This window comes from Aphelocoma coerulescens, chromosome 4 (genome assembly GCF_041296385.1).
Source record: "Aphelocoma coerulescens isolate FSJ_1873_10779 chromosome 4, UR_Acoe_1.0, whole genome shotgun sequence".
NCBI classification, from domain to species: domain Eukaryota; kingdom Metazoa; phylum Chordata; class Aves; order Passeriformes; family Corvidae; genus Aphelocoma; species Aphelocoma coerulescens.
In genome coordinates, this window is record NC_091017.1 from 1,275,997 (window position 1) to 1,302,984 (window position 26,988).

Consider the following 26,988-nt stretch of genomic DNA (forward strand, 5'->3'; position numbering starts at 1 on the left):
AACGGGTTTGTGTTTACCTGTGCAGAATTAAAGATGTATTTCCTGACCTGTGTGTAAAAACCAAAATCACGCAGTAGAAATACAAGAGAAATTAATCACAAGGGTCTAAATCTTGTTTTGGTTTTCCCCTAGAAAGTTCTTTTTTATTTCTCTCTTTATTTGTGAGGAACAGAATGGAAGCATGCATTAAAGCCTTTACTTTACACCACTATGAGATCTTCAGTAAAACATAAGGAGTTAGGGATGGGCTTTTTGGAATTTGGTATTCCATACTGTAAATATTTTTGAAGTACAAAAAAAGTGTGAGATCTCATTTGGCAAAGAAATGCTTCTTTCTAAGCCAGCACCAGAGAACTGCAGATTAAGGTGGGCCAGGGGAGAGGAGGAGGGGTTGGGTATTGAGGTTCTGAGTGTGAAATTCGGAATGTTTTGTTTGTTGCCCTCAAACAAATGTTGAGGGTGACTTGCTTTCTGTGCTAGGACGGTTCTCCACTTGCCCTCATGGCTCACATGTAGAACCCGAGTCCTCGCCTCGCTCATGGTGTAAGGGAAGCTCTGAATTACTCTTTGGCTTAGGGTTTTGTACATGAAGTGACGCTGTTGCAGGCAGGACTCCGTAGTTTCCCAAGCGGAACAGGAAATGGTTCAGCTCTGAAGGTAATTGTGTTCCTTCTTCTCCTGAAAATCTTGGGCTTGTTTTGTAGAGCTGGAGGAGGTGATGCTGTTCAGTTTGCCCTGTGTGGAGCAGACAGCTGCTTTTGTTCCTGTGTAATGCTGTCTTTCCATTTGAAAATGTTTCCAGTGGTGTCATGTGAAGTATCTCTAGCTCAGTGCTAAGTTGTGTGTTTTAAGCTTTTTTTTTTCGTTTTTTTGGTGTGATATAAGGTATCTTAATTCTTTCTGAGGCTCAGAAGACTGAATAACTTGTCTTTTGAGACATGAGTGTTATGTGGGAGGTGGTGGCTGGTTTTTCTTTTTTCTTTTTATATATATACACAAAGAAATCCTTCAAGCTGTCAGGGACAGCTTTGTACTCGGCTACTGTTTGTGCATTATTGCTGGATTTCATGTACATGGGAACAGTTGCAAGGGGCTGCTGGGGATGTTAGAAATGCCATCCTAAAAGCATGACTCTAGAGGAACCATGGAATATTGTTCTGTGGTTCTTCCTTGAATTAATTCTTGTAAAACAGTTGTAAAATCTGGGGTGTTCCCTAAAGTGGAAAAATAGTATGGGCAGCCTGGGCAGGTGTTGAGTTTGTGTAAAATGTAATAGGTGAGTAGGACATAATTCCCATTTGTGGTGGTTAAATAACATTTTTAAATGGAAGAATGTAGCTATGCCGAAAATTTATACTGATCGACTGGAATTTCTTTTTGTGATGTTACTTGCCAGTCTGGCCAATTTTCTAAATCCAGGTAAGACTATTCTTGCGCTCTTAAGTGCGTGTTTTTAACCATTAGAGTATTTTTTGGGAAAAGATAGGATTGATTAAAGTAAGTGATTACTCTGAGTGTTTCTTCAAGTAAAAATGTGGATTTAATTCCTTTGGCCATTGGACTCCTTTGTGCTCTGCTAAAATGACATCATGAGAGAGGAGATTTTTGTGGGGTTGACAAGGTTTATTATGCTGCATATTTTGAACTAGAAAATGAGTTATTTTGAGAGCTGCAGATATGATTGCTCGGTGATTTTGACCTGCTGCGTGCAGAATTGGTATCCTTGTTACCTAGGGTTATGGAATATGTAAGATATCATCTTTTGGTCCATTTGATGTTTTGGGTTAAGCAGAGAAGTGTGTTGGTAAGAAGTGAATTCTCACCTAGGTGGGTAGATAATGATGTTTCTCAAAGCTACGTTGTGGAGACCTTACTGCATGAGGTCAGTACCTTTTTCTATTGGTGTCATATAGCCTGTTTCTGGAATTCCTGCCACCCTGGAGCTGGGTGGAGGAGGAAGGGATGAGGGCAGTTGGAAACACGACAGTTGATGGAGCAACACTTGAAAGAGGTTCAGGAGGTTTTGGTGTAATGGGAAGACAGGTCATAGCACAGAAACAAATGTGGCATGGCACGGATCTGCCTAATCTGAGGGCTGGGGTTTCTGCGAGTTCACGGCAGGGAAGGAGGTGAAATGATCTATGGGACACATAAAAATGAGCTGGTTCTGCTCTGGTTTTTTACGTTTTTTCTTCTGTTTTTCCAGCCGTGAGATACTGGCGGAGGGGCGCAGGATGGGCGTTGGGGAGCGGCGCGGCGCGGTGCGCCGCCCCCCCCCGCACGCGGGTGGTAGGCGCCGGGCGCGCACGGGGTGGAACGGTCCATTTCCTGTTCCCGTGCCGGCGGCGGGGGGGGCCCGGCCGTGAGGGAGGGGGCGGCGGGGCATGGCGGCGGCGCGGTGAGGCGGGGCGCGGGCGGCTGCGATGGAGGCGTACGTGCTGGAGGACATCCTGGAGGTACGGCCGGGGCACAAACAAAGGGGGCCGGGGGATCGCGGGGGGCCTTGGGGCCGCCCCCCGGCCCCGGCCGTTGGGGCTGCGGCGCTCAGTGGGGCCCGGGCGAACGGGGCCGGGCACCGGCGTTCCCCCCCCGCCGGGAGGGGTCCGGAACACGCACCCCCGGCGGTGACATTGCGGTCACATTATCGGAGATTTCAGCCACTGCCTGCCATAACTCTCTCTTAATCTTTATTTGTGCCAGTGTTTCCGTTTCATAGAATCGTGGAATCACAGAATGGCTTGGGTTGGAAGGGACCCTGAAGATGATCTTATTCCAGCCCTGTGTCATGGGCAGGGACACCTTCCACTGTCCCAGGTTGCTGTAAGCCCCATCCAACCTGGCCTTGGACACTTCCAGGGATCCAGGGGCAGCCACAGCTTCTCTGGGCAACCTGTGCCAGGGCCTCCCCACCCTCACAGGGAAGGATTTCTTCCTAATATCTAAACGTACTCTCAATCAATTTGAATCCATTCCCACTCATCCTGTCACTACACACTCTTGTAAGTAGTCTCTCCTTGTTTTTCCTGCAAGTTCCCTTCACTTGCTGGAAGGCTGCAAATGGGTCACCCTGAAGCCTTTTTTTTCCCAAGCTGAACAATCCCAATTCTCTCAGCCTTTCTTCATAGCAAAGAGACTCTATCCCTCTGATCACCTCCTCTGGACTTGCTCCAACAGCTCCATGTCTTTCATGTACTGGGGACTCCAGAGCTGGAGGCAAGACTCGAGGCGGGGTCTCAGCAGAGCAGAGAGGCACTTTTTTTTTCAGTATGTAATTTCTCTTACTGCATTTCCAGTTGTCTAAATGTAGCCTGTTCTTGCTTCCTCTACAGTAGATCTACCTCTGCAGCAGTAATTTCTTAGGAAATAAATTATATCCCTTCCTGTGAGGGTAAGCTGGAAGTGCCCTTTCAGCCAAATGGAGATGCCAGCCTAGAAATCATAGAGTGAAACAGGTCTCTATTACAGCTTATATTTGCTATAGTAGTTCAAGGAAATGTTCCCTGGCACAGGTTGCCCAGAGAAGCTGTGGGCGTCCCTGGATCCCTGAAACTGTCCAAGGCCAGGCTGGATGGGGTTTGCAGCAACCTGGGACAGTGGAAGGTGTCCCTGCCCATCGCAGGGGAGTGGAACAAGATGAGCTTCCAAACCATTCTATGATTCTATGAAATACCTTTTTCTTGTTCCTGTGGTTTTTCAGGTTTTGCAAGCAAAAACATGATTTCACTGCCAGATGACTTGTCAAAATATTTGCATGCATTCTTTATTGTAACAAGAAGCTGCATCCTTATTAGCTGCTGTCAGAATTCCGACAAAATAGTACTTCCACTGATGCTTGTTCTGTAGGCTTTCCCACAGCAGCCACATGTAGGTTGCCCTAAAATTTTTGATCGATAGGAATCCCTGGTATTAACTTCTTTGTGGACTTCAGAACTGTTTAACATAATTACATCCAGAATATTAACTCAGCTGTTCACTTTGTGCTGAATAAACTGGCACAAATGTATGAGCAAGACATTCTCACCAGTATCTGTGTGTGTGGCTGAGTTTGTGTGGGGAGGTAGGAAGAGCAATAGTGAACTGGGCTTTGTGCCATCAAACAAATATTTCAGTACTTCACTTGCCTCATTGCATACTGAAAGCTTTTTCTTTTTTTTTGCTCTTTATTTTAACCACAGTTGCCATATGCAGCTGCATAATATGTCAAATTAATAACGTATGTGGTGCTTATCAATAGTCCAGTTTGGAAGGGCAGTTGGGAAGTTAATTTTATCAGTATAACAGAATTTTGGAGTTGTTGCATGAACTGAGCAATTACATCTTGCTTCTCGGTGGGATGTGGTGGTTTTTCTTTTGATAATTTTGTCACACATTCACTTCCTGTTCTCAACACCAGCTGGATCCAGGTAAAAGACATCCTCAGGAATCAGGCATGGCTTGTCTGGCTTTAGATATGTGTGAACTATGGCTGAGTCTGTTCATGAATGCCTCAGGTACTCTGGTAGCAGCGCAATCTGTTCATCCTTTCTTAGCACATCACCAGAAGCCACGTAATTCTCTTGCGTTCCAGGACGTGTCCAGAAGTACAGTTTATAGTTCCCTCCAAACTTGTTTCTGTTGTAACTTTGGGCAGTCTGTTTACTGTGTGTGTGTTATTTTCCCATTTCAGGGCTCTTTTTCTCCCATGGAGCAGTTTCTGATACTCATTCAAAGACAGCAGTGTGAAGATGGAGAGAACTGTTCTTGCTTGGGCAAGGATCTGTCATCTCTGTTGTTTTGAACTTACTTGGTACTGCTTAGTATTTAACCTTGCCTCTTCATAAAATCTTCAAGAATTTTTCCCTCTAAGTTGGTTATAATTTAAAGCAAGAAAAATAGGTGTTTTCTGTAGTGTGCTAGTTATGTTGAGTTACCGAAGAGACCGAGGTTCAGATGGTGTTAAGAGGTCCTCACTGCAAGGGGTGCTTCTGGGGCCAAAATCACTTCTGAATGATAAAACAAAAATAAGTCTTCAGCAAATTTAATGCAGCTGGAGGCAGACATGGCTGTCAGCCCAGAGGATTTCACACAGCATCTTGGCTGCCCTGTGCTTAGGCCACCTTCAAAGAAGGTGCACTTGATGGAGAACTGTAGCTGGCTTTGCTACTTTCAGCTGAAGATGAGCATTGTCTTGGCTCTGTCACTTGAATCTGGGATTGAAAGCTTTGGGTGGGAATACAGGTGAATAAAATTTCAGCACTGTGGGATTAACCTGCAGTTAACTTCTGTTCATTTGATTCTTTTGCTCCTGTATCTTGACCATACTTATTTGTTGATGTGTGACTTCACTGACGCGAGGCTTTTTTTGTTGGTTTAAGCTTTCAGGTTTTGGCTTGTGTGTACCGGTGAAGGAGTTATTATGTTACAGGAGACCTTAGTATGGTGTTCAAAGTAGGTGTAAACCTGTAGTTGTGTTTTTGATGCTTGAGTTAGCCAAGATAATCACTCTGTTGGGTCAGAGAATAGGAGGTAAGTTCTGTCCTGACAGATGAGGATGTGGTCTGTGTTGTGCGCTGAACTCATAGCTCAGAAATCCACTTAGGAAGCTTATCACAGTGGAGGGGTAAATTTATATTCCCTGTGTTGATTTGAGGTTTTTCAAGAGCAGCAGCCGCGTGCTCTGACCTTCAGGTTCTTTGAAAGCTCGTTTGTGCTTGGCTTTAGGGAGACAGACTGGAGTCTAGCGCCAGGCCCACGTGTGGCGCTTGCTTTATGTCCTTACCAAGTGCTTTTACGTCCTTCGGCTTTGTAGCTTAAAGTGGATATCTTCCACCTACCTTGAAATGAAACTCAAAATCACTGTGAGAAAAACTTGGTTTGTTACTGTGATAGTGGGAGTATTTCCTGACTGCAGAAGGGATTTTTTAATTTGATTTTGTACTGGAGCAATGGGGATAATTTGATAATGTCCAAGATCCTACCTTGGTTGCTTTGTAGCTGCTAGTGGTGTAGGTAAGAGGTGAGGTAATATGAAAGGATCGGGTGTTATGCCTTAAATTGTCTAGCTGAGCCACAGTGAGGGCAGGAGAGCATAGTTGAGGTGGTGACCACAAGACTTCCAGAGAGCAGACACTGCCCTGCTTGAGCACACAGGTGCTCCATGAAACACTGGTGGAAGGGAGAGCAAACATTGAATAGTGGCGTTGTATCTACAGTGCACGTTCAGAGATCAGGGAGGCCTCTGCAATGCAATTTTTCTTTTCTTTAACAGGCCAAGTGCTTTTAATATTTATAAACATTGTAGTCTCTCGGTCTGAAGATTAAAATCAGCATTATATTGCAGTGTTTGGGCATTAGTAGCTTTCCCACATTCCAGCTCTCAAACAGACTAATCCTTTCCCTGTTTTCCTTCTTACAGTTTCTCTTAGTAATCTTGTCTGGTTTACTTTTTACCTGTTCTCCTGGTTTTAAAGAGTTTGCCCGTGTGAAGTTGGTGTTGGCTACTAATGTGCTCCAGTATTTCCTAGTGATTTCAGTCATAGAATATCCTGAGTTGGAAGGGACCCACAGGGTCCCGTTGAAGTCTCACTCCCCACTGAAGTCCAGCTCAAAACCCATCTGAGTTGTTGCAGTTGTTCGTAGGTTTCAGGACAGCCTCTCTCTGCATTATTTTCAGGTAAGTTGGAGCCCTGCTGTAGTATCCCTTTTGTTGAGGCCCCATTACTAAGTCTAGGCCACATCTAGTCCCAGCCCCAGGAGATGAGTATTGGAAGCTGATGTTCCTGCGTCCAGGGCTGTAGTATGAGGAGGAGAAGCAGCAATGCCTCCGCAAACAACACAGCACCGAGACACCCACACGGGACCAGGAGAAAACTTCCTTGCAGTCAAGTTTTGGTGGTTCCCAAGGGCCCCTTCCTTGTGTAGTGCTTTCAAACCAACCATGGGAAGGTGATTCCACTTCCCTTGGAACTGCTCTCTGCCTCCTACTGCCTCCGCTGTCTATTTTTCCTGTGACATGAGGCAAAGAGCTTGGAACAAGCGTGTGTTGAATCTTCCTAGGAAAGCAAATCCTATCTTGGATTTCTGTTACTTTCCTCCTTCCAGGTGATTCGGTAAAACTGTTGCGTGGAGTAGGGAGCTGGTTCTGGGTTCCTTTGTGTGGCAAACGGGACGGAAAATCTGGTAGATGGAATTTCTCTGAGTCTTAAGCTGTTTCTTCTTGACTTGCAGGAAGAGGTTACAGACTTAATGGTATAATTTGAAACCATTCGTGTTATTTATGCTTTATTGCTTTATCTTTTTCAGTAACAGTAATATGAAAATGCAATTATTGTGTGAGAAACCTCTTAAGTAACTAACTGCATACTGGGTAACTGTGTTTAAAAGGTCAGTATCATTCAGCAGTTGTGTCTGCCAGTGAGGGTCTTACTAACTGGGAAGTCTAAGCCAAGGACTTGACTAGCAGGTGGGATCATTTCATCAACAAAGGTCTCTTTGGACCCAGGCTCTTCATCTTTTAAACTCTTGGCTCAAATTGAGTACTTAATCAAAACCAGTGAGGGAATTGAGAGAGACATTTCAGACAGGTGGATTTATTTAGATTTTTTTTTCTACCCCTTCATACATCCTGTCTTTAAATGTTCATAGAAATGTATAAAGAGGTTGTTTCCATGGCCAAGGTGCTTGTTAGTTTTTTTCTGCGTGTGCTTGAAATCTCTTCACATCTTTGCCTTGCTGGAATTTGGTGGCTGTGTTGACTGATAGGAAGTCACATGCTCTCAGGCTGAAACCCACACTCCACACAACCTGTTGCACTGCCTTGGCATCAGAATCCTGCAAGAAGGAAATCTGGGGAACTGGCTGTTATAAATAGTGGTTCTCTGTCACTTTATGACCATGTAAATATGGAATAAATAAGATTGAATATCTTCATGGAACAGATGTGATCAGAAGCATTTAAGGGGAGAGTAGAAATGTAAATTGTGGTGGTGATTGGAAGGAAATTGGCACATGATGTTTATATCTAACATGGGAAGCAAACACTGAAAAGGAAGGACTACACTTAAACTTGCTGTCTTTGCCCTTAAACACTGATTTACTTTTTTAAAATAGAACCTCTTTTTGATAAGATGGGGAAAAATAGATATATTTGGATTTAGTCATACTTGTGCCTTGCTTTAACTACCTTTACAAGTCTGTTCACTTACCATATGTTAAAATCTGTTCAAATCCTTTCAATATGCTGCAGCTTTCAGTTGGGTGTGCCAAATAGAGCAAAAAAAATTGTAACTCATTTATTAGGTATGCCTAACAGTAGTTTGTATTGAAAGAGGAATTCAGGGACTGTCAAGCTTGTCAGAATTTTAACCAAATGAGTTGAAATTATTAGAAATAATTCCTTCTGTGCTCGGTTCCCTAGGCAGTAACAATAGGAATTCTAATCAGATACTGAATCCAACTGTCTCCTGCTTTAACTTTATCCTTTCACTTCTCATCGTAAGAGAAGATTGGTGAACTAGGCCATACTGGTTCCTTCACTGAAAAAATACTTCCCTTGTAAATGCCAAAAAAGGAGAGGAAATCTGTGTTACGATTTGGCTGGTTCATTTCACTCCTTTGTTGGGCTCCGTTTTTGTGTGCGTAAGTGTGGTTGGTGGTTTGGGACAGTGGCACAACTGTTTCTTCATTTAACTTTATATGACAGGAATAAATACCAATGAATTAAATAATGGAATAACTCGAAGTTATTTCAAAGCTCTGGACCTAACTAGTCGTATCCTCCCAAACTATTTTTGGTTAACATTATTAAATGTCTCTACATAATACTTGGACTTGGTTATGCTTCATGATGACAGATATCAGCAATTTTTAATATCAATAATTATTTCAGCAAGATAATTACATGAAGAAATGTAGATGTCCTCTAAGAAGCTCTGGTTTCTACTATCCCCTCCCTGATCCTGATAGGTTAAATTGGTTGGGCTGCAGAACTTCTGGAGGCAGGATAAAAGCAAGTTCTGATGAAAGTCATCTGCACAGGAAGAAAAAAGGGATTTCTGTAGTTTGCCGTAAATTGACTCTTACATAGGGTTTGATTTTTTGGGATGAAACCTTTTCCCTGATACTCACTTAAAACACTTTGCTTAAGGAGCCATTCTTGAGTGTCCAGGTTCTGCTGTGATGGTGAATTTCAGGCAGTAGCAGCTTTGCTTGTGTCTTTGCTGTTTCCTGGCTTGGGAAGTAAAGGTGAGGGAAATGGTACCTAAACCTTAATATACTAAAAGGTTTGACAATTTCACCTAGACTTTGGGGAGGCTGGAGTCAAAATACATGGCTGCAACGTCTTTTTTGCTTATTAGAGAAATGTTTGAAAACTCTGTCCTTCCAGTAACAATAATTTCTGCCATGTTGTATTGTATTTCTTGTTTCTAATGTGCATTAGCGTCGACATCTTCTGTCCATCAGTCACTCAGTGTAGCATGGCTTGAATAAAGGAGCTACCTCGTGATGTCAAGAAAGATGAGTTGTGGGGCAAAGAAAGCCCACTTCTTTGGCTTTTTCAGGCCTTGGAATTGTGTTTTGCCTGAAGACCGTGCAGAGAGGGATGGAATCCTCTCTTAGAGTGTCCTTTCAGTGAACTCGTGCTCTTAATTGCTTTGATGATGGGAAGGGAAAGCTCTGACTAAGCCAAGCTACACGTGGCATTGCTTGATGAAAAAATTTGTTCTCGCATTCCTGCTTTTTTTTTTTTTTTTTTTTAAATGTATCTGCTCACCAGTAGATGCTGTATTGCTGTGAAGAAGCCCATGCACACGTCAGTGTTTCATTCATGCCAAAGGGAATTCTGAGCTGGACTGGAACAGAGTAGCTGTTTGTGTGTTCATCCTGTCCCTCCTCCACATGTCCTCCTTCCCTTCTGCTGCCTCATCCTTCAGTGCAGAGCACTTACTTGCTGTTGTGAAGAGCAGCCGACCAAAACCACTCACAGAAGGGAAAGATTGCCTGCCAAATTTGTGTAAGAAAACATGTGGGCAGCTTAAAACTATTTCTGTTTGAAACCCAACTAGTGCTGTGCAGTTTAGGCCACTTGCTCACTGCATTTTATGCTCAGTGGCCACAGTGAATGATTGAATAAATTTGTGTGTCCTACAGGTGACTGTGGACCTGCTGCCTGAAATGCACATGGCAGAGTGTGTGCAAGAGTGATCAGAAGTCAGAATCTAAGAGGATTTCCTTTTCACAGGAACAAGGAGGAAGAAATATGCTGCTTAGGTGTGCTTTCAGTATTTTTTTTTGAAGGCTTTTAATCCCCAGCATTGTCTTCTTGGAGAGGAACACAAGAGAGGTCTTGTGGGTTATACATAGTGGGCAAAACAGGCAGACTGGGATGGGAGGAGAAGAGCTTTTCTTCCTTGCAGTGCTGGAAGAGATGGATGTCTGCCATTGACATGTCTTTTCGTCCTAAGTCAATCTTCATTTTTCTGAGCACAGGCCAGGAGACAGTCTGCTGCTGTGGAGGGGACAGACAGGGCTCAGGAGTGTGTTGTGTGACAGCATTTTTTGCCACAGTTCGTTTCCCGCGCTTCATCAACCCACTGTGCTCCTACTACAGAATGCCATTCTGTTGCCCTGGGGTTGGTATATCATCCTTTCAGTGGCTAAAAAAAAGTGTGTGTCTTTGCTTCGTGCTTGATGTTAACCTGATGTTGTACAGGGGTTGTTAAAGCTTTGAGGCACCACAGTGTTGGGTGACAGCCTCAGCTGTTGTAAAGGAAGCTCTCCAGGTGGTTTTTGGGCATGAGAAAATGTTCAAAGTGCTACTACAGAAGTAAAATTTGCTTGTCCATGAAGCAGGGAAATTGTTTTTTCTTAGTTTTGCTGGTAACTTGACAGCTTTGTGGTTGGGAAGGGGAATTCTCCAAAGCATCAGGTCTGTGTGCACCCCAGATCCAATTTGAGTAGTAAATTGGTGTGATGCAGAGTCTTTTAAGTGTGTGTTGGATTCAGAAAGGTTGATCATGCTTTCACAGAACCGTGGTGGTGTGGGCTCTTTTTCCCCACAACAGGAGGGCCTGGTATTCTTCATTGTTGCAGGGCCAAGGACAGCTGGTCCTGTTGGGTGGGTGCTGGTGGTGGGTTTCTGCAAATGCTGTCAGGAGGGCCTCCTCCTAGGAGAAAACAGACCTATTACCTTGGAAGGTTTGGGGAGGGCAGGGAGTTTCTTTAGAGATGGGAAGACACAGTGTTTGAGTCCAGAAGAGAGGGCATTAGGAATCAGAATAACTTTGTCATACAAGATACTGAATCCTTTATTTCTGCTCCTGTTGTTTCTCTTGTCCTGTGATCTGACCAATTTGTATATCTAAGTATCTGCATGTGGGGGCAAAAATGTGTGGACAAACATGGATTACTTACTTGACTTCTGATATTGTTGAAGCGAAATACTGTTGACTTGATAGCTTATCTGCATGTCAAATTTCCATGGAATGGAGGTCTGTCTTCTGTTTGGAAGCTTTGTGGTGTAACAGCATGTGAGCTGCCCTCTGTTTTGAGGATGAGTTTGACTTTATGATCAGAATTGGGAAACAGACAGAAATAAGTCATCTGACAACAGTTAGGAACCAGGAGTAAGCTCCTTATGGGAATTGTACCACTGCTGTAGTCACTTGGGGAAGCAGGAGGAATGCAGCCAAGCTGACTAGGCTGGTTGCTGAACGTTTGTGCTGGCTGAGAAATGCTTTCTGGCACATTCACTGTAAAAATTTAGAGCATTTCTTGTTGAAAACTGGAAAAGTCTGTGGTTTGTCTCTCTTTAACCTTAAAAATGGAGCATGCTCTGTCAGGGAAAACGCACCATGCAGAGGTTTCATTTTGGGAAATTTATTTTGGATGGATATAGATGATTCTGATTGAGGGGTGGGAGGGTGGTCTTGCCTGTGAGTGACATGATGAGCTATAAATGCCTGTCCTCTTTTTCCTCTGGATCTGCATGGTTGCTAAGTTCAGCAGCTTGCTTGGCATGGACTCTAGACGAGCTGCTTTGATCCGAGGGCTGGCTGCACTGCAAGAAATAATCATGTGCTCAGATGGGAGAGAGCTGCTCCTGCATGGACACACTTCAGCTCTGCTGTTAGGAAATCTGGGTGAAGGCAAGGCTCCACAGCTCAGTCTGCCCAGAGCTTTATTGCTGCTGGCTTTGTCCACTTACAAGTTCAGATGTTGTGTTTCCATTGTTCAGCTGTGCTGAGCTACAATCCTTAGAAAAACAACTTGTTTCAGCTGGAAATGGATGGGTGTGTGCAGTTCTGAGCTGAAACTTGGACACAGTGCATGAGGCCGGGGAAATGGAATAGGGGAAAATATTCCGGAAAAAGTATTCATGAGAAGTTCGTCCACCTTTAGTTGTGCAAAGCTACTCTAAACTTCCTTCTCAAAGGATTAGTGAAGGGTCCTGCTCTGTTGCAGCAATGTCTGAGTGACAGAAATGACTGCTTATTGAGCTGTGAGAAGAAAGCTCAAGGTACTTCTCCTTGAAGACTCTGCAGGCAACAAACGTGTAGAAAAGCCCCCTGAAGTTAATAACTAATAAAGATAATTTATTATCTTTGGGATTTCAACCTTGGCTCTTGTAGAGATAGCACTGAAACTATGCATTTGTGTTTTTAACAGCTTAGGGGTTTGGGGTTTCTTTTAGGTCTTCACCTTTTCCTTAGGTGTCATTTTAAAGGAAGGTGCTTTGAGGATCTAAGTCAGTCACTGTGAATCTGTCAGTGTAGCAAGGTGTGCTTCACTGCATGCTTAGAAGTGTCTTGTGTTGAGAATTAGTCAGATCTATCCTTGGACAGTCAAGACAAAAGGTGAGTCTGGTGGAAAAGGAACGTGACCAACTGTTAGAGAAGGATTTTCTCTTTCTTGGGAGCTCACCTTCCTTAAACAAGGCTTAAGAGAATAATTAGTCCCTTGAAAGTAGGGCAGTGAGGAACAGGATGTAACAGTGCACAGCAGGACTCCTCAGTCATTTCTCAGCGGTGCACACACTGTCTGTAGATGCTGGTGTTGCTGCGAATGAAGTGTGTTTCAGGTAGATGGCTAAAATCTTCTGTTAAGATCACGGTCACGCTTAATGTACTTCCCAATTTTTACTTATTGAACTGACCAAGTTGAAACGACTTCGTATAGCAACTACCACAGAGCTGTTGTTCTGTACTACTTGTGTGCTTTGCACTCCTTCCTTCTCACTACTGAATCCATCGAAGCTGGCCATGTCATGTTTAAGGATCTGTCTGAGTCTGTGGTGATGGTCCTTGGGATATGCTTATCCAAGGAGGTTTAGAGTCCTTGAGCTGTCCTTCAGGAAAACTCTAAAATGCCATTTCTGTAGCTCTTGTTCCCAAGCCCGTGGCACAGTCTGGGAGGTCAGAGGGAACATAACCCCTTTAAGCTTTTCATGGCTGTGGTGAGGCGGCTCTGGTTTGAGTGGCCCTGTAAGTAATTTGTTAAGTAGCTTATGTGATGCTTACCTCAGGTACTTGAGGGAAAGTCTTACGGGGCTGCAGTTGTTCAGGTGTGACATTTGGGGATTTTGGTGACAAGGGAAGAGGGTGATTCTGGGAAGCCGAGTGGCACCATCTCCTTCTTCATGGTTATGTGCTCCCTTTACTTTGTCTCTGCTAAATAGACATAATAGTGGGGAAGACTTGACAGGTGACTTGCTGAGGATGGCAAAAACTGTTTGCATAGGCTCAAGCTGTCCCTTTAGTATCCCTCAGTTGTCAGGGGTATTTTGCAGGGGTTGGTTTCCATTTTGGTTCTGCAACAGCATGGGAGGAACTTTTATTACAGGTGTTGCTGTTTGTCTGTGGCTCTGATGTGGACCACCCCATCTCTGGTGATATATATGAGTTATTCATACACTGTCAAAGCTTTGCTTCTGTCTTCAGTTCTTTCCAAGCCTACTCCAGAAGAAGGGGTTTCTATCAAAAGTTCATGTTGAGGGAGGGTTGGGAGGAGAGTGAAGGTGCAAATTTGTGTTAAGGGATTGAAAATGTGGCAGTTTTATATCATTGATGTAACAGTGTTGTCTGAAGCTCAGCTTTCAAAGGCATGAGTATGTGTTTCAATGTATTTTTTATTGTGATGTTTACATCTTGTTATTCATGTTTGAGACTAAAAAATGTATTTTTCCCCCCACATAAATGTGAAATTGGGGCAAGGAACTTAAAATGATAGTGAGACGAGGTGTTGTTATTTTTACACTGGCATGAAATTTTTCTCGCATGAACAGTTGCAGCTGAAGACCAGTTAATGCATGAATTTGCTTCATGTGGAAGTATGCCAAGTGCTTGGAATAAGGGTTTGAAATGGAAAAAGAGTATTATTCCTTGTAGTTTCACAACCTTCTTATAGCTACAGCTTTCAGCACGCCTGCCTGTCTGTTTTTATTGCTGTGTATGCTGCTGGGAATGCAGCGTGCGGAGGAGAGGAGGGAATTTTCCTGTGAATACCTCAGCACCTGTCTCGTCATCAGAAGCACACTGCAGTCCTAATGCAGGTGTCCCTGCAGCAGAGACTTGGCGGGTGCCAGTCGTGGGGACCGTGCTATGCCATTTCACCAGCACATTACTCCTCTCGCCTCCGTCCTCCTCTCCCCCTTTTAATTTTTGTAGGAGCAGCAAGAGAAATGGAGTGTACAGTTAAAGGAATAAAATGAAAGAAGATACTGTTAAGATGTTCCAGCTGCCGGACTTCAGATTTGTGCTGAACGAGCCATTTTGATTTGGGGAGGGTCAGTGTATGTTGGGAAGACAAAGGATCTGATTGTGTATCCCAGATAAGTGGGAGCAATCCTCACTGTGCAGGGAAGAGGTGGTGCTGTCAGACGGTGTCTGTGGTGACAGTACTGCTGTAGTAGCAGTAGGGCAAGTGAGAATCACACAGCTTGTTCCTCTTAGAAAAAAGATTTGAGGAAAACACACAAAATCTGCAAGGCTGAAATGGAGTGGGCACTTGATCGTCTGCTGCACTTGGCTTCCATGTCTGCTTTCCCTTGCAGTGACCAGGGAGCTGATCTTTAAAGAAAATGGTGTCTTGTGTAAGGAGCCAGGAAACCATCACTTTCACTTCAGGCTATGTCATCCACATGGGGTGGTGGTGAGGGTTTGACCCACAGAAATGACAGGCACTGCTGGAGACTTGGCTTCAGTAAAGCCTTGGATGGAATTTTTTCTGTAATGCATTATTAATACTGTGAAGATCTGCATCTTAAAATGCCTTGAAACCTGTGTTACTAAGTGGTAGTTCCACCTGAAAACATGTAGGGGAAAAGGCAGAACCGTATACTTTGCCTCAATAGTTAGTTTGCGAAAGTCAAAATCCATTCCCACTGTTGTATTTGAAGACATCTGTAAGTTAATTTCTCTGTCTTGATGTTTCAAATCAGAGTATTTTTTCCAGTAAGCAGTCCTGAAACTGAGATGGGCTCATGTATTTTGAAAGCATCAGAAGTGATATTCTGAAGGCTAAAAGGTAGCAGGGCAAGGGAGAGCAGACATGAAGTTCTTGCTGTAGTATGGGGTATTACACCTTGTAATTTGCAGAGGTTTTGGGTTGCCTATTGAAATGTTGTGTTTTGGACCCCAAAGTGAAAAAATGGTGCTTGAAATACTTGGCCCAGTTTGCCACATTGCAAATCATCATTGCTTTGTTTTGATTCAGTCTTGCCTCACGAATCCCTTGATGTGCATCAAATGGTTAGACACAAGGCATGAAAAAGACCTAGCAGTGTCTTGCAAAGTGAATTTAGCTAGTTACTAGTCAGAGCTGGACTTTGTTCTTGCACTGGGAATGGGGGTTTATTTCCTCGTGAGTTCTGCTTGCAAGGTAATAATATAAACCTTGCTATTTCTGTGTGAAACAGACTTCAAGTGCATTCCTGAAGTGAACAGTGGAAAATATGCTGTCAAGAAATGCTCAGTAATGTATGAAGTGTAGATAGATAGATTAACTGTTTTTCGGTGCTGTGTCTTGGAGGTGTGAGAGCTAAAATTGTTCTGGAGAGAAAGCCGAGATTGGCTTGGATAGGAGTTGCTGGAGCACCAGGGAAAGCAGTGTGGCTGTAGGTCAGGCATTAGGAGTTCCTTATGGAAATCAGGATTAAAATTGCTCACTGTAAGGGAATCATTTTTAGCTGAGTAAGGAAAGAATCTGAAACTCCTTGCTCTTTAAGCAGGGAAGTGGGACTGAAGTTAGCATAGTAGGACTAAAGGTTATTAACTGACCTGGTCATAGTTGTGGTTTTGGTCTGAAGATGGCTTTGCAACACCTAACAGAGTTGATATTTCTTTCTAAATATAATGTTGTCTTTTGAAACGTTCTGCTGCTCTCCAAAAATTCTGGAGCTGGGAAAAATCAACTGTTACAGTGCTTGCTAATTGGCAGTAGGTGACTCACAAAGAACTGATCCAAAAGGAGTGTCTGGTAAGATTTATTTTAGGGGGTGCAGTTTGCTACCTTGGCAATAGCCACTGGCTGTTCCTTGTCCTTGGTTCTTGGTAAAGGCTTTGCTCTGGTCCTCATAGGAACCATTTGGCACCCTCTGGGTGTCAAACACCAAAGGCCCGAACACCCAGTTAAAAATGTAGCAGATTCTAAATTGTGTTCAGTGCCCACTATACGGTAAAAGTCATGGGACTCATCTACGAAAAGCTGAGACACAGTTGTGTTGGATTTTAAGACTGGAAATTAGGGGCCAGCCCCAAAAATAAGAAAAAAACCTGCAGAGAAAATATTTTTTAATGAAAGGTGTGATTTTTGTGTCTTTTAATCCTTGTCTGAGCTAGTGTGGTTCATCCAAATCCAGTTTCAGATGCTGCTGTTTTATATTATGGTGCTTAAAAACACTGAAGCTTAAAAAATAAATCCTGTTATGTTAATGAGCCCGACTTGCTATTTCACTGCCGTGGAGAGCTGTTGTGTGCAGCCTGGCTGCCAGACACTTCACTGCAGTGCACTGCTTCCTTGGTACTGCTTAAAGAACTCTTCACTAATGCTTTGAGCATGTCCTTGAGAGACAGAGATACCGTGCTGTCTGCTATCTTATTATAAAGGGCTAAAATGCAGCTCGGAACTTGCATTGCTTCCAGGGAGATGTCACTGGGTGTTTGGCCAAAGGTGCCATTCAGGTTCTTCTGAGCAAGTGTTTGGGCTGGGTAACGACACTGAGTGCCCAAATGTACCATTTAGGCAGCTTGTTGCTGCTCTGCCTGCACATGGCACATTACAGACATGATTTTAGTTTTTATAGTTCAGATGGTGTGCTTGCTCTGGCTAAATGCGGGAAACCAGGAGCACATCAACACTGGGTGCGTGCAGGATGGCCTGAAGGAGAAGGAGCAGGGAATGGGATCAGCAAAATGGGCTCTTGGAATCAGGCAGGGAACCTGAAGAAGGGAAGGAGAAAATTACTTTTTACTGCCTTTTCTTAATGCTTCTGGGTTCTCCTTATAGCAAAGATGTCATTTAGGAAAACTGTGAATCAGTGATAACCACATGCTAGAGATGCTCTGTAAACGAGCAAAGCCATGCACTGATTAGAAGGATAAATAATGGGCTCGTGGCATTTGCGGTGAGGATGGTGAGGGCTGGAAACCAAGTCTCTTCTGCCTTGTTCGTTGGGCAAGTTTTTAAGAGTTGTTTTTATTCTGATAGAGTTCAGCTGATTATAAAGCTCTCAGGTAATGGTACTGGTGACAGGTTCTTCTGCTGGGAGTAAGGTTAGAGTTGCTGCCATTTTAAGCTTGTGGTGTTAAAATGAGTATATAATGCCTAAATTGGTATTTAAGAGACTTGCCTAGCTTGATACCTTAGTTGATGGTGTGGTTCTGGAGGAGCTGCTTGGTGTTGGGTACTGTATTTCTTCCTCCTAAGTGGAGATGATATGAACAGACAGTTGTCTTTAGGTGGGATCTATCTTCCCTTCTCCCTCCCTGGCCTGGAGTAAAATCAGGAAGATGCTAATGCATGTTCAGCCTTAAAAGAAGTAAATTTGAAATCAGTAGATAACCCAAAGCTTTTCATCAAGTCCTTAATGCATGAGTGTTGTTTCTCTGGGTTTGTTTGTTTGTTTGGAGTTTTTTTAAGTGTGTGTAGTTACCTGGTTTTTTGTTGCGTCTTCTTACTGTGAGGGAAACTGTGAGGAAGTTGATTCTTTGACCTTAGTTTACATCTGTGCGAGCTGATGTGGAGGATTATGTATGTGTGGACTTGGGTCCACAGTGAGATCTGTGCTGATGGCAGCTTTATGTGCAGGTGGCTTGATGGAGAGAGATGGATGAAGTCAGAGTTAGCATCAAGAGCTGAATTCTGTCTCTGTTTGATTCAGCATTATGTGGTGGCAAGAGCCACACCAGTTGGGGCAACTCAGGTGTGCTTTGTCTTCCTGTCCTAACCTGGCATTTGTTCAAATGCATGTTCAGTATTTGGTGTTTGGCAGTCAAAATTACTGACATCTTACAGGGCTGTCTTCAGGGTGTACAGACAGGAGTCCTGTTTGAGAGCAGCCAGAACTTGGGAATTTTGTTCTCCTGGCATCTTTTTGACAGTAGAAGTGTCAAATATACAAAAAATTGTTTTGAGTGAAGCAAACTGAGGCAAGGACAGAACATGAGATTGTTACTGCAGGATGAGAGAGTAGGAGAAATCTTGTAAAAGGGCTTATGTTGGGGCCTGAACAATTGGTTTATGTCAGAGTATTGTTGGATTGAAGGAATACTGATAGAGAATGCAGATAAAATACTCTGATATGTAAGGTGGAGCATTTGTATGCTGTTCTATACTTTTTTTTAGTTAAGGGAAATAAAATATATCTGAAGCCCTTTAAAGGAAATGTCTGTTTACTTGCCCTGGTACATGGAAATGCTTTGTCTTTGTTTGTAGCTTCTGTGGAGAAGGCAGGATTTTCTGAGAAACAGAAATAGAGTTTTCCCTTCTACCAAAATACACTTTTATTCCCTGCTTTGATACACTGTGTCTTTATCACTATCCCTGTATGGTACTTGGTGTTGGCTAGAAAAACTGAAAAGATGAGACTGTACATCTAATGAAACTCTGAAGGTGAATAATAATAATTTTGAAACTGCAGAGGAGATGAGAAGTGCTGCAGGGTGAAGGTGGATCTCTTCTACCTTGCAATAGGAAAGATTTTTACTCAGTATTTAATATTAAAAAATAGTCTAAAGTGTTCTTCCAATAAGTTAATTTCTTGATATTGTTCTAAATGTTTTCAGAGATAGCACATAATATAAACATTCACAAAACTTTATTGTGAGGATGTTTTCTCCTGGTCCCTCGTGGGTGTCTCGGTGCTGTGTTGTTTGTGGGTGGATTTCTGCTTCTCCCTGTTCTCCTTGGATTGTTTATTTAATCACACCATGCACATATTCTTAGCTGGAAGGAAGATGGGAGGATTTTTCCATTTGAAACTTAAACTGTATGCAAGACCTAATTTTGGGGAGAGGATATGTGTGGGGGAGAGTAGTTTTCTTATTTTGACTTTTTTCTTAGCAAATATTTCATAGTGTTAGGAAGAACCATGACCAGCTGTTCATCATTTCACTTGGAGGAGTTAATCTGAGCAGTTGGGATTTTGCATGAGTTGGGTGAGCCAAGAATCCCTGCGACGGCTTTGGAGTTTGCCTTTCCAGTGGTGAAATCTGTCGCTTGGCTCCTGAACAGCGCAGCGGTTCCTCTATCTTGCCACAGCAGGCTGTCCTCTGGAAGAAGACAAATGGCAAGTCCTCAGATGAACCAAAACAGGCCTAAAATAGTGTTGTAGGTGCAGAGAGCGGTGATGGGCAAAGGGCCCTTGCAAGGCAGGAGTAAACTGTTCCTTAGGACTGGGAAGAAAACTAGGAGTTGTCTTCACCAGTTTGCCAAACTGGAGAGAGCAGCCTGTGTGCGTATCACTTGGAAAAAAATGCTGCTGAGGAGTGACAGGCAGTGCTGCTGGACTGTCCCGCTCTTGGCATCAGAGCCCCTTTGATCTGAAGTTGGAAGTCCTTCCTTTCAGCTTGATGTTCCCAGATTTGGAGGAGGAGGAGGACAGAGAGGCTGCAAAAGAGCGGAGGGAGGCTTTAGAGATGCCCTTGAGATGTAGGTTGGTGTATTGCCAGGAGCTGACCAGAGGTTTTGTTTCTCAGTGGTGGCGTTGAAGGGATAAAGTGAAGAAATTTGGGAAGTAGTTCTCAGCCTGCCTTCCTTAGCAAACAAGGCATTTAGGCTGAAACTGAATGTGTCCTAGAAGTGTTGAGTGGGAGACAGGCGGCAGAAGGCAAAAGTTGTGTGAGCTCTCCACTTGTGACAAGAGAATGGATGAGAGGCTGGATGGAGGGACCTTCCAGGAGTCCTTAGATGACCTGCTTGCTCTTCTGGTTTATCTGCCCACATAGATGGATTCTTGGGAAATTTATCTGCAGGAATCTGAACTTGTGATGCTCATGGGACTGCTTTGAAACTTTGGAGACACAAATGAAACTTAAGAATAAAAAAATTTTCTGTCTTAATGAGGTATGTTCCATGTGGAAGTAGATACAGACAGTGGCTGCTTTTATCCGGAGGTGGCTGCAGTTTTTAATTGTTGTAGGGGTGGCTGGCACATGAGGTTTCTCTGTTGGGCAGACTAGCATTTCAGTTGATTCTGATTTTGGATTGGGATTGGGGTTCGGGTTTTGAAACTGGGAATTTTGGAAGCTGTTGAGCTTTGTAGGGGGATGCTTGAGTTGGTCTTTATAATTTGATAATTGTTTTGTGACTAGTTCACAGGCTGTGGAGTGAGTTCATGGAACTCTCTGAGAAGTGTCTTCTCTGAACTACCTGCCCCAGTCGTCCTCTAGCAGGCAGGATAACCCAAATGGGTATTAGGGCTTTCCTCTCTAATATGCTCATCTCTTCCTTAATTTCTACATATTTCGCAGCAAAAGCAAATGGGCAGCATGGGAAAGTAGGGTCTACAGAAGGACTTGGACAACTCAGCATCTGTTTTCTAAAAAAGGCAGATACACAGCTGCATATTTTATAGATAAAGTTTAAAGTAAATGTTTTCTTGAGAAAGGTTCTGTGACATGAAGTCGTTTTGTAGTGGAATTGATACTATGTGGAAAGTGTTGCCTGTCCTTTTGGTTGTTTTCTTTGGATGCTGGATTAGGAGACATCAGACCCAAAGTGAGATGCCTGGGGCCAACAAAGTACTTTAAAATACAGTGTTTAAATACTAACTGCAGCTGTAGGGTTTTTGTGGTTTAAGTCTATTTTGGTCAGTTATATCATTCTTAAACCAGGTCTGTTACTTTTTCAGGTGGAATCATTTATCTTGGATCAGGATGATCTCGAAAACCCTATGTTGGAAACAGCTTCTAAATTGCTGCTGTCAAGTACTGCTGATGGTGCTGACTTGAGAACAGTAGATCCCGAAACCCAGGCCAGATTAGAAGCTTTACTTGAAGCTGCGGGTAAGTCCTCATGTCCCCTATGGGTTTAACCCCGAAGCCCTTACAAGAGTCCATACTGGAATCACTTGCATAAGGCTAATCCATAGGAGCATGGTACAACTGCAAAATGTACAGCGGGGTGGACTTGGCAAGGGCGTCACGGAAGAGAGAAAAGCTTATTTTAGAGTATTTCAGGGTTTGGAAAATCAGAATTTCATGTGAAGGTGCTTCAAATCAGATCTCTCCAATGTTGGTGTTCTAAAAGCCTGAGTCAGAATTGACTCCTGTCACTGGCTTGTGCCATTGTGTCAAACCCTAAATTGCTAAATACGCTTTGTTTTGTAACGGTTGCTGTATGAAAAGCTTTAATAGTTGCTTGTATTAAGTAGTTTCACTAACTGAAAACTGAATTCTTCTATGGGTTGGAGGGTTTCAGTCACGTGCAGCTTTTAAATTAGTGTTGTAAAACAGTTAAATCCATCGTTTTGGAAGCTGTAGTTGACTGTGCTTGGAATGTTTGTGCCGACAGATCTCACAGGCTCAATTTCACCTTGTCTGTTCTCTCCTTTCCTGGCACGTGTCCCCGTTGGTTGTGAATTGGAATGGCAGGAATAGGGAAGCTGTCGACAGCGGATGGGAAAGCCTTTGCAGATCCCGAGGTGCTCCGCAGGCTGACCTCCTCGGTCAGCTGCGCGTTGGATGAAGCTGCCGCTGCGCTGACCCGGATGAGGGCGGAGAGCACAGCGAATGCAGGGCAGACGGACAAGTAAGGCAGCTTTTATCCTGGACTTTTTCAGCCCTTTGCTACTTTTAGAAGCAGTTTTTCTTGTTCTGTCACTTGCGCTTACGGGATGATGAAACTCTTACTCAGGTGGAATTGGTGCCAAGTTATCACCTGTGCTTCTCCTGTTTAAATAATTGTGGAATGGCAGCTCTTGCAGTAGAGAGTGAAGCAATTGATGCTGCTTAGAATTCCAGAATGACACTGCAAGTGGTTTATCATGACCAACTATAGAAACATTTCTAAGCTCTTCAGTAGTATGGGCCTTAGAACTGTTGTGAATCCTGAAATGAGTCATTCAGTGATAGCATGAAACAAGATTTCAGATTTAAAAAAAATCTTTTAGGGAATTTCAGAGTGCCTTGTTAATTGAGGAAGGGAAACAACCTTGAGGGATTGGAGCTCCATGGTGGTCAGTGTCACACAGGACCCTGGAGAGAGCCTCGGCCTGGGGGTTGCTACCCTTGTACTGGACTTTGTGGCTTCATATGTGGGATTTTGTCTTACTGGGGTATTCAGGAAGGAAAGAAGAAGAAGGTTTCCTTCCAGGCTGTCATTAGGCTTCAGTGCAGCGGAAACAGTGTTAGTAGCACAATCAAGTGCTGCTGTGCTCGTTGGAAGTTTGTTCCTTCTATACAGAATAACTCCTGTTCCTTGCTGTGGGAACAGGACACATGGAGAGCAGAATGATTTTGGGTTATGTCTGCTTCTATTCTGTGTGCATCCCTTCTTTTCCCCAGCACCTCTTTCTTGGGACTGGTGGTGGTTGCCAAACTTGTTACAGGGACAGAGGATCTTGGAAATTTAAAAAAAAAGGTCAACGTGTAGTGAAGAGACATATTTGAGAACTGATTCTCCATGCGTTAAAATTGTGTCTGGTTACAAGATCCTGATATTTTCAGCACAGGAGAGAGGGGAAATGGTTAAGTTTCTTACAGAAGGAGAGTGACGTGGGTGATTGGTTTTAGTTTAATTAACAGTTACAGTGCTGAACAAATAAAGTTTTCTTAAGACTGGCAGGTGATTTCAGTGTCCTCTGGCCCTGGGATATCCTGCATATGTTTCTTATGTAAACTTCTGTTAAAAATTAAGAGCAGGAGTGGATATGGACACAATTTTCAGCCAAGTTAGCTGGGAAACCTCAAGTGTAAAACTGGCACTTCTTTAATTAGCAGTTGGCACGTTTTTGGCTCGTGTTTCCTTTTTTGCTGACTGCGTCCTCATGGCACACTGGAGTTCAGGCATAGTCCATTTCCACTTTCAATGCTTTCTCCCTTGTTAGCCGCAGCTTGGCCGAGGCTTGTTCCGAAGGAGATGTGAATGCTGTGCGGAAGTTGCTCATTGAAGGCCGGAGTGTAAATGAGCACACAGAAGAAGGGGAAAGCCTCCTTTGTTTGGCCTGCTCAGCAGGATATTATGAGCTCGCACAGGTTGGTTTCCTGGCTGTTTGTACTATGTGCATGTTGTACAAAAAGAAGTGTAAATCAATATATTACCATCTTGTGCACCTGGAAGGGGGTGTTAAAGTAGTGGGAAATGGCAGTTCACTGGCAAATGAGTCTCACACATACACTGAATGTTGCTAATGCATTCTTGGTGCTTATTTTCTGCAAGGGTTGCTCACACAACACTGAAGGTGGGGGTTTGTAGTGCAGAGGCAGAGTTTGTGTTCACTCCACTTTGTTGTTGATCACTGTCTCTTGGTAGGTTCTCCTGGCAATGCATGCCAATGTGGAGGACCGGGGAATCAAAGGAGACATCACACCTCTAATGGCTGCTGCCAATGGCGGGCACGTCAAAATTGTCAAGCTGCTGCTAGCTCACGGTGCTGATGTGAACGCACAGTCATCCACAGGTAAAGAGCGTGTTGGGAACAACTGGAGAGCTGGGATTTGTGGCGTGCAGGGAACTTGGCGTGGAAGTTCGGGAGCAGTGGTTCTCAGCCCAGCAAGGCAGAATGCTTCCTTGTGGTTTTGCTGTTTAAATTCTCTTTTCTAAGTGAAACTCTGAAATATTGTTGGATGCAGATAAAATAGTATGGACATACAAAGGTGCATAAGGTCATTTAGTAACTGGAAGGTGTTTGAGTACATAGGATTTTTTGTCACATTTTAAGTACAGTTTGGTAAATTTGTGTGTACATGGAAAAGTTACTTGGTGGCAGGTCTAGGAAACCAAGGGGAAAACAGGGAACATGAGAAGAGGGTCCCCTCCTCCCCCCGGCCTTTCCAAGGTAATTTGCTAGCTGTTTGTGTTGATGTGACCAGATTGGGAAATCTTCTAAGTTTTTGTAGCCTGGAAATGGAGGGTTGATGTGTAGTCTGAAGTAACTGATGAATGGAGAGCTGACCCTGAGTGAGGAGGAGAGGGGGATACCAGAAGACACCTTCTATATTTTTTTTAGTATTTTTTTCAGTGAAGTAGGTCTCTCAGTAGCAATACAGCCTTGACCTTTAACTTTTTTCATGGTGTCTTTCATAAAGGCAGATTCTTTGACTGTTGTGTGCAGATCCATGGTTTTTGTATTTTCTCATCTGAAGTTGTTTTCATCTCCTTGTAAAGACTATGAACATTTTGGAACCAGCCCCTGGAGGTGTTTAAGACTTGATTTAGAAGCAGCAGCTCATCCTGCTCCTGGTTTTGAGCTTTCATTCTTACCGCATCGTGCACTCCTGCTGATTAGCAGGGAAACGGATGGGGCTCTGTGACGGAAGCTGCGCTAGAAATGGGAAGAGAGGTGCATCAGTACAGGCACAAGGAGATCCTCGGTCTGTCAGCATTGAGCTGTTTGGTGCCATTACATATTTCCCCCTCCCTGTAGTTCTTCATCTGTAGCCTGAAAACCCTGTTCCATCAGGTATCCAGGTGAAAGGGATGGAATGGAGCATCAGGGGAAGTTCTGGGTGAAGAAGCACCATCACGTTCTGTTTCCAACCCTTGTTCTCTCTGGCTTTAGGCAACACAGCCCTGACCTACGCCTGTGCCGGGGGCTATGTGGATGTTGTGAAGGTGCTGCTGGAGTCGGGCGCGAGCATTGAGGACCACAATGAGAACGGTCACACGCCGCTGATGGAAGCTGGGAGCGCTGGCCATGTGGAAGTGGCCAGGGTGCTGCTGGAGAACGGAGCGGGCATCAATACGCATTCCAATGAATTCAAGGAGAGTGCGCTGACGCTGGCTTGCTACAAAGGTACAGTAACAAGTGTGCAAGTGTCAGGGCCGAAGAGTCGCTTCGAACGTGGGTTCGTTCAGCCTTGCTGCCCACGGCCAGGGGAATTTGAAGGCTGTGAATAGACAGCTGTGGTGCTCTTATCCTGGCTGTGTGTAAAATGATCTGTATGCAGAGTCTTGAGTATCAAGATCTAAACCTTTGGTCTGAGTTATGATGTGTTAGAAGATGCTCTGTTAAATCAAGAGACAAGGAACTAATGTGTTACATTACAGAATAAGTAAACTAAAATTTTTGTATTACAGCTGTATTGTACTGGGTACCTCTGCTTAAGTACAGAAATTATTTCATTTTCAAGGACTTGGTACTTGCAAGTCATGGAAAATTTAGGACCTTGCCTTGTAGGTCAGTGCTGAGGGCAACAGGCCTTTGTTGTCTCCCTTTAAAGCATTAGGCAGCAAACTTGCAGTGCCCAAGAAAGGGATGAAGATGTTCAATTAAGAGGCAAAATATGTTCCTACAGCCCAGCAGCTGCTGTTATTGTCACTTAGGACACGTTTTATTAGGCCCTTGCCATCTTGGAGTAGTTGATGTTGGTAGCAGAGGTACTTGTGTAGCACCTTTATAAAAAAAGTTGGTTGTACCCTTTGATTTTTATTTTTTATCAATGACACTGCTAAGTTGCTGTGCACATAGATGGCAGAGATACAAACATACCTTTCCAGAGTGGATTTTTTATGTTGTAACATGGGCATCCATGGCCTTCATAATGTACTTTAGATCCTTTCTATGAGTGTTGAAATGCACTTTGTCAAGCAGTTTCTCTCTGTTTTCTCCACACAGGCCATCTGGAAATGGTGAGGTTTCTGCTGGAAGCTGGTGCAGACCAGGAGCACAAGACAGATGAGATGCACACTGCTCTCATGGAGGCATGCATGGTAAGAGTTGTACGGCTAGAGCAGTGGCGTGTGTGGGCTCTCTTTTCTTCCTGAAGATGGAGAAAGCGATTCCTTTTAGTCTCCTTCTGGTACAGAATCTAACTGTGATGTTTCGGTTCTCTTCTCTAGTTGATGGGAAGTTAGTGATGGGAAAATACTTTATATAGGAATTCAGAAATTAGATAACTTCAAGTGGGAAGATTCTCAGTAGTTGTTGGAATGCTTTTAACATTTCTAATGTGCTAAACACGGGCAATGAATATGATCATAACCTGGCTTTTGGAGGCATTTAACAAACCTCGATTATGATAAAGGAGTTGGTAAGCAGGTGGTTACGTGTGTAACGTTTCGGTATAGTTCACACAACCACGTGCTCCTTGAAAACACAGGATCAGAAGCTGTTTGGGAAGCCACTAGGAAATGAAAGGGGCAATTGTTTATTCTTACTTGTGAGAGTACTTGGATGTTGCTGTTTTGTCCATCTGAGGTGGTTGTGTTCATCTGAATATGGAACTTAATTGTTGAATTGAAAATTAATTTCTTGGATTTCCTTTTTTTCCTTGTCTCCAAATAGATTCCTCATGCGTTGGGATTTTCGTGGCATTAGCCTTGTGTAATGTCACACTGTGAACCCGTGGCTAT

At 43.6% G+C, this 26,988-nt stretch overlaps 1 protein-coding gene across 4 annotated transcripts in view; it reads left to right on the forward strand.

Moving 5' to 3' along the window:
- Nucleotides 1-26,988, forward strand: part of ANKRD17 (ankyrin repeat domain 17) — a 70,563-nt gene that overhangs the window by 14,232 nt on the left and 29,343 nt on the right. For all 4 annotated transcript variants that reach the window (XM_069012371.1, XM_069012370.1, XM_069012372.1 and 1 more), the window contains exons 2-7: nucleotides 21,326-21,479; nucleotides 22,068-22,224; nucleotides 23,522-23,669; nucleotides 23,947-24,094; nucleotides 25,196-25,429; nucleotides 26,252-26,346. In XM_069012371.1, the coding sequence (XP_068868472.1) occupies nucleotides 21,326-21,479; nucleotides 22,068-22,224; nucleotides 23,522-23,669; nucleotides 23,947-24,094; nucleotides 25,196-25,429; nucleotides 26,252-26,346 (936 nt within the window). The remainder of the gene's footprint in view (nucleotides 1-21,325; nucleotides 21,480-22,067; nucleotides 22,225-23,521; nucleotides 23,670-23,946; nucleotides 24,095-25,195; nucleotides 25,430-26,251; nucleotides 26,347-26,988) is intronic.